Source organism: Piliocolobus tephrosceles, chromosome 1 (genome assembly GCF_002776525.5).
Source record: "Piliocolobus tephrosceles isolate RC106 chromosome 1, ASM277652v3, whole genome shotgun sequence".
In the NCBI taxonomy this organism is placed as follows: domain Eukaryota; kingdom Metazoa; phylum Chordata; class Mammalia; order Primates; family Cercopithecidae; genus Piliocolobus; species Piliocolobus tephrosceles.
This window is the reverse complement of record NC_045434.1, coordinates 157,968,139-157,983,843: the sequence shown is the minus strand read 5'-3', so window position 1 is coordinate 157,983,843 and position 15,705 is coordinate 157,968,139. Positions and strand designations below refer to the sequence as shown.

The 15,705-nt window shown below is 39.4% G+C and overlaps 1 protein-coding gene across 1 annotated transcript in view; it reads left to right on the top strand.

Moving 5' to 3' along the window:
- The window catches only part of ROR1 (receptor tyrosine kinase like orphan receptor 1), a 411,963-nt gene extending 399,626 nt beyond the window's left edge, over nt 1-12,337 (top strand). Inside the window, exon 9 of the mRNA XM_023210339.1 lies at nt 8,293-12,337. Coding sequence (XP_023066107.1) covers nt 8,293-9,720 — 1,428 coding nt within the window. The 3' untranslated portion in view covers nt 9,721-12,337. The remainder of the gene's footprint in view (nt 1-8,292) is intronic.
- Nucleotides 12,338-15,705: the final 3,368 nt, after the last annotated feature.

Genomic DNA, 15,705 nt, shown 5'->3' with positions numbered 1-15,705 from the left:
GGAATAGCGATCTCAGAGAAAACTGTGCTTCCAAAGAGAAAAAGGACCTGGGATAGCTCTCCTATTACCAAAAATACTCCTATAATTTCAGTAGGGCCAGGGTCTGCTCATCATTCCTCTGATGGGGTGTATTAGTCTGTTTTCACACTGCTGATGCAGACATACCTGAGAATGGAAGGAAAAAGAGGTTTAATGGACTTATAGTTCCACATGGCTGGGGAGGCCTCACAATCATGGTGGAAGGCAAGGAGGACCAAGTCACATTTTATGTGGATGACAGCAGAAAAAGAGAGAGCTTGTTCAGGGTAACTCCCCCTTATGTAACCATCAGATCTCATGAGACACTATATCACGAGAACAGCATGGCAAAGACCTGCCCCCATGATTCAATAACCTCCCACTGGGTCCCTCCCACAACATATGGGAATTCAAGATGAGATTTGGGTGGGGACACTACCAAACCATATCATTTGACCCCTGGTCCCTTTCAAATCTCATTTCCTTATATTTCAAAACCAATCATGCCCTCCCAAAAGTCCCCCAAAGTCTCAACTCATTTCAGCATTAACTCAAAAGTCCACAGTCCGAAGTATCATCCGAGAGAAGGCAAGTCCCTTCTGCCTATGAGCCTGTAAAATCAAAAGCAAGTTAGTTACTTCCCAGATACAATGGGGGTACAGGCATTGGGTAAATACAGCCATTCCAAATGGGAGAAATTGGCCAAAACAAAGGGGCTACAGGCCCCATGCAATTCCAAAATCCAGCATGGCAATCAAATCTCAAAGCTCCAAAATGATCTCCTTTGACTCCATGTCTCACATCCAGGTCACTCTGATGCAAGCAGTGCATCAGACACCTCTGCCCCTGTGGCTTTGCAGGGTGTAGTCCCCCTCCTGGTGCTTTCATGGGCTGGTGTTGAGTGTCTGAGACTTTTCTAGGCTCACGGTGCAAGCTGTTGGTGGGTCTACCATTCTGGGGTCTGGAGGACAGTGGCCCTCTTCTCACAGGTCCACTAAGCAGTGCCCCAGTAGGGACTTGGTATGGGGGGTCTGACCCCACATTTCCCTTCTACACTGCCCTAGCAGAGGTTCTCCATGAAGGTCTCACCCCTGCAGTAAACTTCTGCCTGGGCATCCAGGCATTTCCATACATCCTCTGGAATCTAGGTGGAGATTCCCAAACCTCAATTCTTGACTTCTGTGCACCCGCAGGCTCAACACCACATGGGAGCTGCCAAGCCTTGGGATTTCCACCCTCTGAAGCCACAGCACAAGCTGTACCTTGACCCCTTTTAGTCACAGCTGGAGTGGCTGGGACACAGGGCACTAAGTACCTAGACTGCAAACAGCAGAAGGACCCTGGGCCCAGTCCACGAAATGATTTTCTCCTCCTAAACCTCTGGGTGATGGGAGGGGCTGCCGTGAAGACCTCTGACATGCCCTGGAGACATTTTCCCCATTGTCTTGGGATTAACATTTGGCTCCGCATTACCTATGCAAATTTCGGCAGCCAGCTTGAATTTCTCCTCAGAAAATGGGATTTTATTTTCTATCACATTGTCAGGCTGCAAATATTCCAAGCTTTTGTGCTCTGTTTTCCTTTCAAAACTGAATGCCTTTAACAGCACCCAAATCACCTCTTGAATGCTTTGCTGCTTAGAAATTTCTTCCACCAGGTATCCTAAATCATCTCTCTCAAGTTCAAAGTTCCACAGATTTCTAGGGCAGGGGAAAAATGCCGCCAGTCTCTTTACTAAAATATAACAAGAGTCACCTTTGCTTCAACAAGTTCCTCATCTCCATCTGAGACCACCTCCGCCTGGATTTCATTGTGCATATTGTCAGCATTTTGGTCAAAGCCATTCAACAAGTCTCCAGGGAGTTCCAAACTTTCTCACATTTTCCTGTCTTCTGCTAAGCCCTCCAAACTGTTCCAACCTCTGCCTGTTATCCAGTTTCAAAGTCACTTCCACATTTTCAGGTGTCTTTTCAGCAGCACCCCATTCTACTGGTACCAATTTACTATATTAGTCCATTTTCACACTGCAGATAAAGACACACCTGAAACTGGAAAGAAAAAGAGACTTAATGGACTTACAGTTCCACATAGCTGGGGAGGCCTCACAATCATGGCGGAAGGCAAGGAGGACCAAGTCACATCTTACATGGATGGCAGCAGGCAAAGAGAGAGCTTGTGCAAGGAAACTCCCCCTTATATAACCATCAGATCTCATGAGACTTATTCACTATCACAAGAACAGCATGGGAAAGCTCTGCCCCCATGACTCAATTACCTCCCACCAGGTCCCTCCCACAACATGTGGGAATTCAAGATGAGATGTGACTGGGGACACAGACAAACCATATCATGAGGCAAGCACAAATGCCATGTAAACCTGCTATTCTTCTGTAGACACTTGTGTCCAGCTAGAATCAGCTTCAAAAGAATAGCATAGATTTGAAAAAGGGTAGCAGTCAGTCTTGGGACATTAGAACATGGGTAATGAACTGGCCTTGAGTGAAAGGGACCATAGTGGGGGGTTTGGAGCTGACTTATGAATATGAGTCCTGTTTCAGCACCTACTGTTGTTAAAGCCCCCTTTCTGTCCCAGAGAACCACCCTGGGCTCAATTCCCTCCACCCTAATGTAGCTCGGTTTTTTATCTGTGTGTCTACTTTTATCTGTGTGTCAAGTTGGACTCAAAAGTAGAGCAATCATATGACATTATGTTCAAGGCAAAAAGTGACAGAGCAGGCTTCGTGTTGCATACAAATGTTGGTGGCCATCACAAAATCCTCACCTCATATCCTATGGTAATCACTTCCGTAAAGTAAGCAGGAAATAGGTTAGTAGTAGGCTGCTTCACCAGGAGTCATTTCAAATGTATTGTCACCTAAGGTATAACTTCCCAAAGATGGAAAGAGATAAAGCCACTGAGTCGGCCCTCTTAATCTGTCTACAGCCACCAAGGTAATTACAGTTTTTAAAAACTCTACTCATAATTCATTGCTTTCATATCTAAAGTTAAGAGATCTAAAAGTTCTCCCACATCCCCACTTAGTAGTCATCACTAAGGTAAAAAAAAGCCACCAGTATCAGCCTGGTCTCTTTTATCAGCAGTTTAGAAAGTACTACAATTTTCCCATCTGACTCACATCTAAATGACTCGCATCTAAAATGTTTCTCCTTCATTTTCCTTCTGTAAAGAGCTCATTTAAACTCTAATACTGTTGCTTTTCAAAAATTTCTAAAGAAAGAAGCATCTTGGAACAATGTATTAACTTCTGCATCAACTTTTATTTTATATAATAATTTTATATAATTTTTTAAAGCCAGATGTGTGTTTACTTTGAGAAATAAAAATGTTAACATTGAAACTGAAAGCCTGTTTCAGTTTTAAGGTACTTAATTGCCTTACAGCATATAATAAACTGAGGCCATCTTGTCCTTCAACTAATGGAGGGAGTGATAAAGAGATAGGAGCCCGGGACCCTATTCATTCCAGTTTTCCTTTGTACTTGGTTTACTTTGGCACCATGCCTCATGTGTATTTTACACTTCTTTACATTTTGTACATCCCTGTATGACAAATACTTGTCAAACAAAAACTAAACAGATTTATAACCCCTTAACTTGAAATGAGCCAAAATTGAACTGCCAAAACTTTATGACTTCATTTTCTTTCATAGTTTTCCACTACATTGGTTCAAACAGACAAACCCCACTTGAGGTCAAGCAGAGGTCATTTCACTTTCATTACTAAAATATAATTTACAATATGCCAGACCTAAACAAGTTTAGCCTAAAGGGTTTGTATAATGTAAACCATCTGTTCCTCAACAATACAGCTAATTTCCTGCCGTCACCGTACAGTCTACTGACTGCTTCTTTAAGGGTTTTTATGATTTTTTAACTAGTTCAGGATTTATGTAAAATTTGAAAATGAGTCTATAGTTAGGACTCATTTGTACCAGGTAACTTGAGCACCTTAAAAATGCAAATCACTGTGGAAATTGTTCCCCTGAAACCAAGCTAGGAGCATTTTTTTTTTCTGGGCACTTCTTTCCTGGCAGCTGCACAGGTGTTCAAAGGGAAGATTTTGTGGACTCTGCCATTTTAGATGATTTCCATGCCTCTTTGCAAAGCAAACCCCCCAAATTTAGTTTTCAGTAGCTCTAGTAAATGACTCCTTGGAGAAGACTTGGGATTATATGCTATATGACCCACTGGATATTGGTGAGCTAGGACAAGATATACTTCGGGGTAAAATCTACTTTCTTTCATGTGTCTGAACAGGGAGAAAGAACAATTATAATTCCATAGAGTGACCACGTACTGAAGGCCAACCTCCTAGCCCTGCAAGGTGGCAGGCCTCAGGCTGAGCCTCCAGAGACATTCGGCTTCAATCTGGGATTGCTGACCAGCAGGCTTCTCTGGTTTCAAACAGAATGCTGTGGCCCAAAACGGAGAGCCTTGGAGTTGCAAGTGTGGCTCTTTCAGCTCTCCTGAAAATTCTTGATACTTTCTTTAGCCCCTTTCTCCATCTGTAAAATGGCAAAATTAAGCGTTCTTTTTCCAAAGGCAAATACATGAGAACAAATGTGCTTACCTCAGTGGAGGGGAATGCAGCTGGTCTTAGCCGCGAAGCCCCAAGGCCATGTGTAGGGCTGGTGCCAAGGTCCTGTCCACCTCTTCCTCTTTTCCCACCTCCAGAAGTTTGACTGGCTTACTTCCTTTTCCCATCTGCTACCATCCACTTTTCTACATGAATTCTTGTTGCCTTCACCTTCATTCACATCTCAGAGGAGTCAGCCACAGGCCACTCAACTTCTTACCCACCCTCAAGCTCCAAAACAAATTCTCTGTCATTTTTAAAGGATTTTTTTTTAAAACTAACAACTACAGGAAAACAGAGAAAGATTAACAGGAAGAAATTTAAACACTCTGGAACTACTTAAGGCTTAAATGGATCTAAATCATTTGCATTATTTTACTTCATGGATGCCTTTCCTAATAAGGACAATAAGAATGATTTAAAGAGCACTTATTAGGTGGGAATTACGTTCATACATCGTTGTATTTAATTTCTACTGCAACAGCGCAAGCTAGAGAGTACATTATTTCATAGATATGGAAACAGAGGTTCAGAAAAGTTAAGAAATTCACCCAAGGTCAGTGATTAATATTATAGGACCTATGCCACAGGATCATGGTGTTAAATAAGTTAATATTTGCTAAGTGCTTAGAACAGTAACTGGCACAAAGTAAGTGCTATGTAAGTATTAACTATTATTAATAGAAAGCAGCAGATTCAAGACACAAACCCAAATTTATAGGAGTCCAAAGCTCACTTGGTTTGAATTATACCATACTGCCTATGGATTTGTTTCAAGCAGTGAAGGAGGAGAGGGTATTGGGTTTCTAACTCCTCATTATACCAGTCTAATATTCCATGAGTTTACTTCCTAATTCCCATTTTCCACAAAGAAGTTTTAGTACTCAGTCCCTTAAACTTCTCTATCTCCAAAAGCCTAGAGATCTTATTTTTGTCAAAAAGTAAGTAATATCTACTGTGCCATTCAAGGGACCTTCACCTAAACTGGATTTATTTACATCATTAGGAAAAGTTCTGATGGAAATCTCCAATCTTAACATCATGCAGGAAAAATTCACTTTGGGTTACTCTTGCCAGCAAAAGTAAAATCTTCCGAGTGCTACAAGACAAAAAAGTAGGGTTGGCTCGACTGGTTACCTTTCTCATCACCCACACCTTGATCTCTCAAAGGAATTGGACGAGCTCCCACAAGAATACAGACCCTAAAAGCAAAAGGAAAAATGGTGGATGGACTTGTAATTGCAAAAGATATTTCCTAGTTCAGTAAGATGGGAAGATTTCCCTGTTTAAAAAAAAAAAATTAATTAATTTTGAGCATTGTTAATATATTCACCTGGTTGAAAAATTTTAAAGCATAAAAAAGCATAAAGTGAAAAATCTCTTATTTCTGCCCCCTTTTTCTAGTTCCTACTTGCATACCCCCAATAATCACTGCTATCTATTTCCCAAATATCCTTTTATAGTTTCTTTATGCTTATACAAAGAAATATATTTCATGTGTTATTTTTCTCCTTCTCTCTTACACAAAAGCAGCACCCAGCGTTAACTGGCCTTCTGTTGCTTTTTATTTTTAGCTGAGCAAAGGATTTTGTAGACCTTTCCATACCAGTACATAGGAAACGTCCTCACTCTTTTTTTTACAAATGTAGAATATTCTATTTACTAGCTCCACCGTAATTGATTTAATGTGTTCTCTATGGGGACATGGAGGTCATTTGTAATATTTTGCTATTACAAACAATACTATATTGAATAGAACTAGATCAATAAGCTTTAATTTGCTGAAAGTTTAAAGCAACACATTACCATTACTTTCTGCACAAGTAAACTTTCTAAAACTCATTTCCAAATATAAACCTCACAAAGTCTGCTTTGATGAACAAATGAGACCAATTTATAATGAGACAGATTATTTGCATAGAATAATTAATGTTCCAAAATCCCCAATCCCAATTTGTCCTTTTAAGTGGGTATTTTGCTGCAAGTTTATTTACACTTACAATTAGGTTAGTGAGCATTTTGCCCTGGAAAATATCAGCCTAGAACAAATCTAATTACCATGAATTCTAAATTAGCAGAGTTTGGATAAGAGAATTTTTTTACCAAATTTTCTAAACTGTTGTTTTAAACTCTGTACAGACAGCTCTGGATTTCATATGTATTTCAACATTGTCAGTTTCAATTAGAATTTTCAGGGTAGTATTCTTTAAAAAAAAAAAAGGATTTCAAGGATGGGGATTATTTGAAAATCAGTTGTATGTAAAATGTATTGTTTTTATTACTTTCTTTTCTAACAAATTAAATGAAACATCAGACTAAATTTGAGGTACATTTTAAAATAGTAAAAACATATGACATTATAGACATTTACTTGCCAAAATCAAATGTCATGATTCAATACTTATTTTCATTGTGAGCTAGATGCCTTCACCTGTCTGTCTTAAGGTCAATTAATAAACCACCTGCTTGAGAAGCCCTAGGGATATACGTTGGTATGAAGGGCAGTGCTTCCAATAAGATTTCCCTTGAAATCTGGTTGTGAGGACCAAATATGTGCATAAAAAGAACAGAAACATCAAGTTGATAATAATAACAAAAGGTTAAATAGTACTTATCATGGGCCAGACATAGGTCTGAGTATTTTACAAACATTAACTCATAAGTCTGAGTGCTTTACAAACATTAACTCATTAAAAGTTTGCAATAACATCGTAAGTACAATTATTATCATCCCATTTTATAGATGAAGGAATTGAGGCACGAAGTTAAATGTTGCATCCGGGGTCACACAGCTGGTAAGTGGAGAAGGCAGGATTCCGACTCAGACTGTCTGGCTATGGAGGCCACGTGTGTAACCAGCCACCACACTGCTTTGTGTGTGTGGTGGCATTCACAGTAAAGGCAAAAGATTCTAGCAAAGAAATGACCATAGTGGTCAGGGAAGGTTTTGCAGGAAGTGGGGCCCGAAACAGACTTTTTAGAAAAGAAAGGATTTAATCAATGGAGAGGACCACATTTCAGACCTTCCCATCTCTATTGTGGGTACTTCAGAAGGACAATCTTTTGTTTTGGTTTCTCTTTTAGCACAATAAATATTCTAAGAATGGCAGAACATTGGAGGAACAAAAGTTTTACACAAGAATGTAAATGGTTTCGCTGGTGGACATTGAGAAAACCTGTTTAAGTAAAGAAGTAGCAAGAGATCATGTCAGGAAAGTGAGTTAGGACCAGATTACAAATGCTCTGAGTACCAGACTGTAGCCTCTGCAGTAGTGCTTCTGACACCCTAATCTTCACAGAAACCACTGGGGTCTTGTTAAATGCATATGCTTATTCAGTAGGTCTGAGGTGGGCCCAGTAGTCTGCATTTGCAGTAAGTTTGGGTGATGCTGATGCTGCTGGTCCCCAGACCACAGTTTGAGTGCCAAGACTCTAGACAACAGCAAGAAACCATTTTGGGGCTAGGTTGAGGGAAGGGGATAGGGTAGTGATGGAAAGTTGCCTATGGCACCTCCCCTGAGTTGCAGCCAACAATTTGAAAGATATACAGACCTACAATATTTTATTTAATTTGTTTATAGAACCTTTTTCTATATGCCCCCATCCCTCCTTTCGGATGCAAAGCTGTCTTGCCTGAAGAAAGGTTTTAAACCACCTTTTTCCTCTCTTTCATACAGAGCAAGGCTAAAGAGCTGCCTCTTTCTGCTGTACGCTTTATGGAAGAATTGGGTGAATGTGCCTTTGGAAAAATCTATAAAGGCCATCTCTATCTCCCAGGCATGGACCACGCTCAGCTGGTTGCTATCAAGACCTTGAAAGATTATAACAACCCCCAGCAATGGACAGAATTTCAACAAGAAGCCTCCCTAATGGCAGAACTGCACCACCCCAATATTGTCTGCCTGCTAGGTGCTGTCACTCAGGAACAACCTGTGTGCATGCTTTTTGAGTATATGAATCAGGGGGATCTCCATGAGTTCCTCATCATGCGATCCCCACACTCTGATGTTGGCTGCAGCAGTGATGAAGATGGGACTGTGAAATCCAGCCTGGACCATGGAGACTTTCTGCACATTGCAATTCAGATTGCAGCCGGCATGGAATACCTGTCTAGTCACTTCTTTGTCCACAAGGATCTTGCAGCTCGCAATATTTTAATCGGAGAGCAACTTCATGTAAAGATTTCAGACTTGGGGCTTTCCAGAGAAATTTACTCCGCTGATTACTACAGGGTCCAGAGTAAGTCCTTGCTGCCCATTCGCTGGATGCCGCCTGAAGCCATCATGTATGGCAAGTTCTCTTCCGATTCAGATATCTGGTCCTTTGGGGTTGTCCTGTGGGAGATTTTCAGTTTTGGACTCCAGCCATATTATGGATTCAGTAACCAGGAAGTGATTGAGATGGTGAGAAAACGGCAGCTCTTACCATGCTCTGAAGACTGCCCACCCAGAATGTACAGCCTCATGACAGAGTGCTGGAATGAGATTCCTTCCAGGAGACCAAGATTTAAAGATATTCACGTCCGGCTTCGGTCCTGGGAGGGACTGTCAAGTCACACCAGCTCTACTACTCCTTCGGGGGGAAATGCCACCACACAGACAACCTCCCTCAGTGCCAGCCCAGTGAGTAATCTCAGTAACCCCAGATATCCTAATTACATATTCCCGAGCCAGGGTATTACACCACAGGGCCAGATTGCTGGTTTCATTGGCCCGCCAATACCTCAGAACCAGCGATTCATTCCCATCAATGGATACCCAATACCTCCTGGATATGCAGCGTTTCCAGCTGCCCACTACCAGCCAACAGGTCCTCCCAGAGTGATTCAGCACTGCCCACCTCCCAAGAGTCGGTCTCCAAGCAGTGCCAGTGGGTCGACTAGCACTGGCCATGTGACTAGCTTGCCCTCATCAGGATCCAATCAGGAAGCAAATATTCCTTTACTACCACACATGTCAATTCCAAATCATCCTGGTGGAATGGGTATCACCGTTTTTGGCAACAAATCTCAAAAACCCTACAAAATTGACGCAAAGCAAGCATCTTTGCTAGGAGATGCCAATATTCATGGACACACCGAATCTATGATTTCTGCAGAACTGTAAAATGCACAACTTTTGTAAATGTGGTATACAGGACAAACTAGACGGCCGTAGAAAAGATTTATATTCAAATGTTTCTATTAAAGTAAGGTTCTCATTTAGCAGACATCGCAACAAGTATCTTCTGTGAAGTTTGACTGTGTCTTTCCAAGCAGGACAGACACTAGGCCAGGAAAAAAAAAAAAACATTGTGGGATGTGCACTCCATTGGAGTGCATGACATGGCATTGGGATTGGAACATGTGGTTTCAAGTACTGAAAACTGCACACCAGTGAAGAGGAAAAGAACCTTGTGATTAAATATAAAACCAAAAGTCAAATGGTGCTTTGTGTTTTAGCCTTCAGTCACCATGACTGGTCTCTCCCCCAGATGTATATATACCATAGCATTTGTCTACCTGCTGTCTTTTCTTCAGGACAGATGTTCAGGAATTATATTGATTCGGTTTAGACTCTGCGCATGTTCTTATGGAAATGATGTTCAGAATCAATGACGAAACTTCAGGCCAAATTTGAAACCCTGGAGGGAAATGAGCCATAAAACAAGTATAACAAGCCCTGAAGCCTTCTATGTCGTTGGGCTTCTTTGACAAGGTGTAGAGTGTGCCTTTTTGTGAATCCTCCTCTGATCATGAGGGTCTTTCCCAGATTTTCTCACAGTGTGCTTACACTGCCCTTGGAATAACACAGGGCATCAGACCATAAAAAGGTTAGATGTGGATGCTAGAATTGATTGTTGGTTGATAGTTCACTTTGCTGGATTAGGAATGAGGCGCCAAAGGAAGCACAGCCAGGAAAATGGCCCCACAGCCTAGATCAGCTTCTGTGGGAAAGGAAAAAGGGTTCCCATGGGGACAGCCCCCAAAGGAGTTTTCTGGAACCAGTAACACTGAAAAATAAGTGTGTGGCTACAGATGAGCACACCCACCCCTTGCAACTCCCTGTTTACAAGTTGTCCGAGGCATTGGGGTGCTTCTGGTCAATGGACTCTAGGGAAGTAGGAAACTCCATCATGATACCAATGTCTAGTAATTTTAAAGTTTCTCTCCCTTTTTTTCTGTGCTGGTAATGTTCACAGATTTGATTCCCACCCCAAGAATTACAACAATTTATTCATACAGTTAGTTGGAATCCAAAGGCAATTAATTCTATTTTGCAAAATAGGATGGTCTTCCTAAAAAACAAGTACTGAGTTCTCATTTCAAAAGTTACCAAGAACTGAATTCTTTAAACTAGCAAACAGAAGCAACATGACCATTTTTGCCTTAGTGGGAGGTTTCAGATGTGCAGCTCATGGCATTTACCTGCCAACCATCTTTTGCCAAGTTTAGAATTCTTATGCGTTTCAAGTTCTATATAGAAAGTAATTTTACTTTTGATTTTTTTCTTGTTAAAAAAAACCTCCTTGATTCTAAGAACAGTGTCTCAAAGTCTCATTTTTACTTTAAAGGTATAAGAGACTTGTAAAGAGACTTACAGGATATAAAAGTAATTCCCGGAAATGATATTTGATGAGGAGAACATAAGAGAATTAAAAACACATTGATGTTTTCATTTTTACAAAATACAACTAGCATGAGAAATCAAGAAAATATGTTTACCAAAATGCATTGCAATTTTCCCAAACCTGAGTCTTCAAATAACATGAACTTACAGGTACTGTGAACTCGAAGAATTGGCTATATCCAGATTTCTGGGAGATAAATTAAGACCTATTTTTGTGGCATAAATAAGCTGATTCAGAAGTTACATTTCTTAACTTTAGGTAGAGGAGAATATTTGTATCCTTTTGTTGCTATGCAACTGTTTAATGATGAAGCTTCAAACCACAATTTTGTATATCATATGACAATCAATTGTTTTCCAAGAATATTTATTATTTTAAGTACACAATTTCAGTGAATCTGAGTTTTTCTAGAAGTCCCTTAAAGGGAAATTAGCATTCCATGAGCCAGTAAAATACCTACTCTGGTAAAACATTATTATGGTTAAAAAGTAAATTCAAGTTAGTTTTTTATAAAGAACTATAACATTTATTGTAAACATTTTATAATAACTGAAAACATTAAAGTGAGCAAATGAAATTTCAAAACCACTTGTAATAATGTATTTTATAATCACACTGTGATACTATATAACACAGTCTCTTTTGTATTAAAATAGTATTTTTTTCACAAACTGAAAAATATCTTTTCCTTTGCTGACAATGTTTTGTAAGATGACTTTGTTTTCAGATCTTTTTCTCTTTTTTTTGCACAAAACTATGCTTATGGTTTGTGTCACAGAAGTGAAAATATATCTTTGCATTTTTATATCTGGTCTGTTTTTCTTGTTTCCTTTGTTTTTAACTTGATATAGATTTTCTTCAAATATATAAAGGCAATTTTCAGATATCTCACCCTACCATATCTTTCCTTATTTTCACTGCATGCATTTAATCACTGTATTACTTAATGTTTGATTTGTTATTATGGGCATTTCAAATAGACAAACATTGAATTGTAATGACAAAAAGGCTATTTTATATTAAGGATATATGCATTTGTATTTCACACACCAGAGATGATATTAAACACTGATTATTTTATGCTGCTCTTTATTAAAAATGTTTACTATAAAATATTATTTCCTGAATATTGCTGTCATAGAGGTATTTGGGAATTTTAATATTTATATTTTATAGAAAGAGAAATCACAATTCCTATTTGCTGTTATTTCATTAATTTTTTTTTTTAAACAGACTCGGGCTTTTAAAACAGACTTGGGCATTATTTTGCTAATAACCATAGGTGGAGAGGAGAATCCTAATGATTTCATAAGTGAATACTGTCCACCTATATATGGCAAGCTTTGAATTTTTAAAATCAAAATAATACATTGAATAGTTATAACCAATGGAATATAAAAAATGTTTGATTTTAAGAATACAGTTGCATCATTTTCTGCCTTGATGTTTCCATATAACCTTAAATATCAAAAGTCACCTCTTTGGACTCTAAAGAAGAAGAGGCTGTGTACATCTTATCATGTCCAACTTAGCTTCCAACCATATTGATAAAATGACCATTTAATGGTCACAGCTTATCTTTATGACCTTATTTCCCCAAAAGAAAGAGTTCCTCATCTGGCAATTAATACACACGATCAAGGAAAATGAGTACCATTATGAAAGTTCAAAGAAGTTGTCCATATCTGCTATTTAACACAGAAAGGAATACAATAAAACCTTCAGGGCCTTGTCCATCTGTTTTAGGTACAACTCTTGTCACCACCTCAACAGTCAAACTCAATAAAGCAATCCCTTCACATGGCAGTGAGATCCATGTCAGGCTGGCTTTCTCCCTCTCACTTGAATTCCTCAGCCTGCCTTTCACTCCCATTTCCTTCTTTTATCTCCCAGCTCTTGGCCCTCCCACTATCCCCAATCCCTTCAACTCAGAGATTCCCTTAATTCCCTAATCACCAACATCTGCAAACTCCTAGCATCACCTTCCCATAATGCCTACTACAATACTGAATAAAGAGAAGCTCTTTTATCCACACATCTTCAAAGATGATTACCTATCCCAGTAGTTCTCAAAGTGTGGTTCCCAGAGCGAAGAAACAGCGGCACCCTGGAACTGGTTAGAAATGCAAATTATCAAGCCCCACTTTGAAGTACTGAAGCAAGGGATCCAAGGGAGGTGATAGCGGTGAAGTTCATCCTCTTAATTTAGACAGCTTTTTTTTTTTCTGCTAATAGCTCAAATGTTAAAGAGGAAATTCTGGGGATGAGACCCAAAAATTTGTGTTTTAACAAGCCTCACATGATTCTGATATACTCTAAAGATCAAGAACTGACTTAATTTAAAGGCCTGGGTGATCATTACATTCTTAGTAATGTGTATATAAGCATTTAATGACATTTCAGCCCCTTTATTCCCCTTTAAAGAAAATCAAGTTTTACTGTAAAATTCAGCACTAAAAGCTGTTTGTGTTAGCCATTTGACAGTTAGCTATATTTTTTGAAGTGGTTCCCTTGGATAGAAAACTGACAACATCTAGTCTTTGTCAAGAAGATATTCCTCATCCATTTCACCTGAGACCTAAATTCTTGGATAGTGGCCAAATGCTTTTTCCTTCATATGGACAAACTCAAAGAAGTTGGTCTCTTAGTACACGTTGTTTTGACCCTTGAACTGATGATTGACAAAACAAAACAAAACAAATCTCTTCTGTGTTGCAACTTAACAAAGTTAAGGTCAAGGATAGGCTGGTCTTTGGGAGGAGAGACAGGCTCAGCTCTAGTAAGCATCAAGCAGGAAGCTGCTGCAGGGGCTCCCTTCCCTCCCTTGCACTTCCTGTGATGCCCTGACCCAGCTGGCTGGATGCAGACACCTGTGGCTTGTTCTGCTGTTTTCCTTGGCCAGCTGCAATCCATTATCAGTCCCTGGCTGGCCATGAGTGCTCCTCTGCTCAGACTTTGCTCTCCTCTGCCTTTAAAGGGCTGAAAGCTCTGAGGAACGACAGAAAGAGGGATCCAAGGTAGGTTCCGGGGTGCAGTTCATACTCTTCTTAATTTATACGCATTTTTTTCAGCCAATAGCTCTAATGCTAAAGAGGAAATGCCAAATTAGAGGAGAAGGAACAAGGCAGCACACACAAGAAAGGGTTTTTGCAGCCAAAATATGACTGCACTGAAGTTTGTTACCATAAATGCCAACTGTATTAGGACACTGTTAGCTCAAGAAAAGGAGAGTCTTACAAACCATCAAATCATCAAGGTCAATGTAATCCTCTGGGAAATTAGGCTGGGAAGGCTTAAAAATATAGACATATAGAGGGAGAAGGTCTGCTGACATATTTATGACTAGTTGAATCTTAAGCACATATGAATTGCTTACTCACAAATGAGTACCGTAACATTTGCCGACCAGGATTGGCAAAATACCTTACCAAATGACTATGTTAGTAAATACAGTCATGCGTTACTTAACGAAGGGGATACATTCTGAGAAACGTCCTTAGGTGATTTTGTCACTGTACAAACATTATGGTGTACAGTTACACACACTTAAATAGTACAGCCTACTACAAACCTAGGCTATATAGAGTATGGCCTACTGCTCCCAAGCTACAAACCTGTACAGCATGTTATAGTACTGAATACTGTAGGCAATTGTAATGCAATGGCAAGTATTTGTGAATCTAAGCACTTATCATGAATGGAGCTTGTAAAACTGGAAGTTGCTCTGGGTGAGTCAGTGAGTCAGTGGTGGGTGAAGTGGTGGGTATTGTACACTATAGTAGACTTTATAAACACTGTGCACTTAAACTACACTAAATTTATTTAAAAATTCTTCAATCATAAATTAACCTTTGGATTTATGAACTTTTTAATGTTTTGACTCTTGTAATAACACTTAGCTTCAAACATGTACAGCTGCACAAAAATATTTTCTTTATATCTTTATAAGCTTTTTTCTATTTTTAATTTTTTTAATTTACTTTTTAAACTTTTTTGTTAAAAACTGAGATACAAACAGACACTAGCCTAGGCCTACACAGGATTAGGATCATCAGTATTGCTGTCTTCCACCCCCACATCTTGTCCCACTGGAAGGTCTTCAAGGACAATAGCACACATGGAGCTGTCATCTCCTGTAACAGTGCCTTCTTCTGGAACGCCTCCTGAGGGATCTGCGTGAGGCTGTTTACAGTTAACTTTTTTTTTAATAAGTAGAAGAAGTACAATCTAAAATTACAAAAGTATAGTACAGCAAGTACATAGTTGTTTATTATTATCAAGTATTATATACTGTACATAATTGGATGTGCTATACTTTTACGCGACTGGCAGCACAGTACGTTTGTTTACACCAGCATCGCCACAAACGTGAGTAATGCATTGCACTCACAATGTTATGATGGCTATGACATTAATAGGTGATAGGAATTCTTCAGCTCCATTAGTATCTTTTGGGACCATGTTTTAAATGTGGCCTGTTG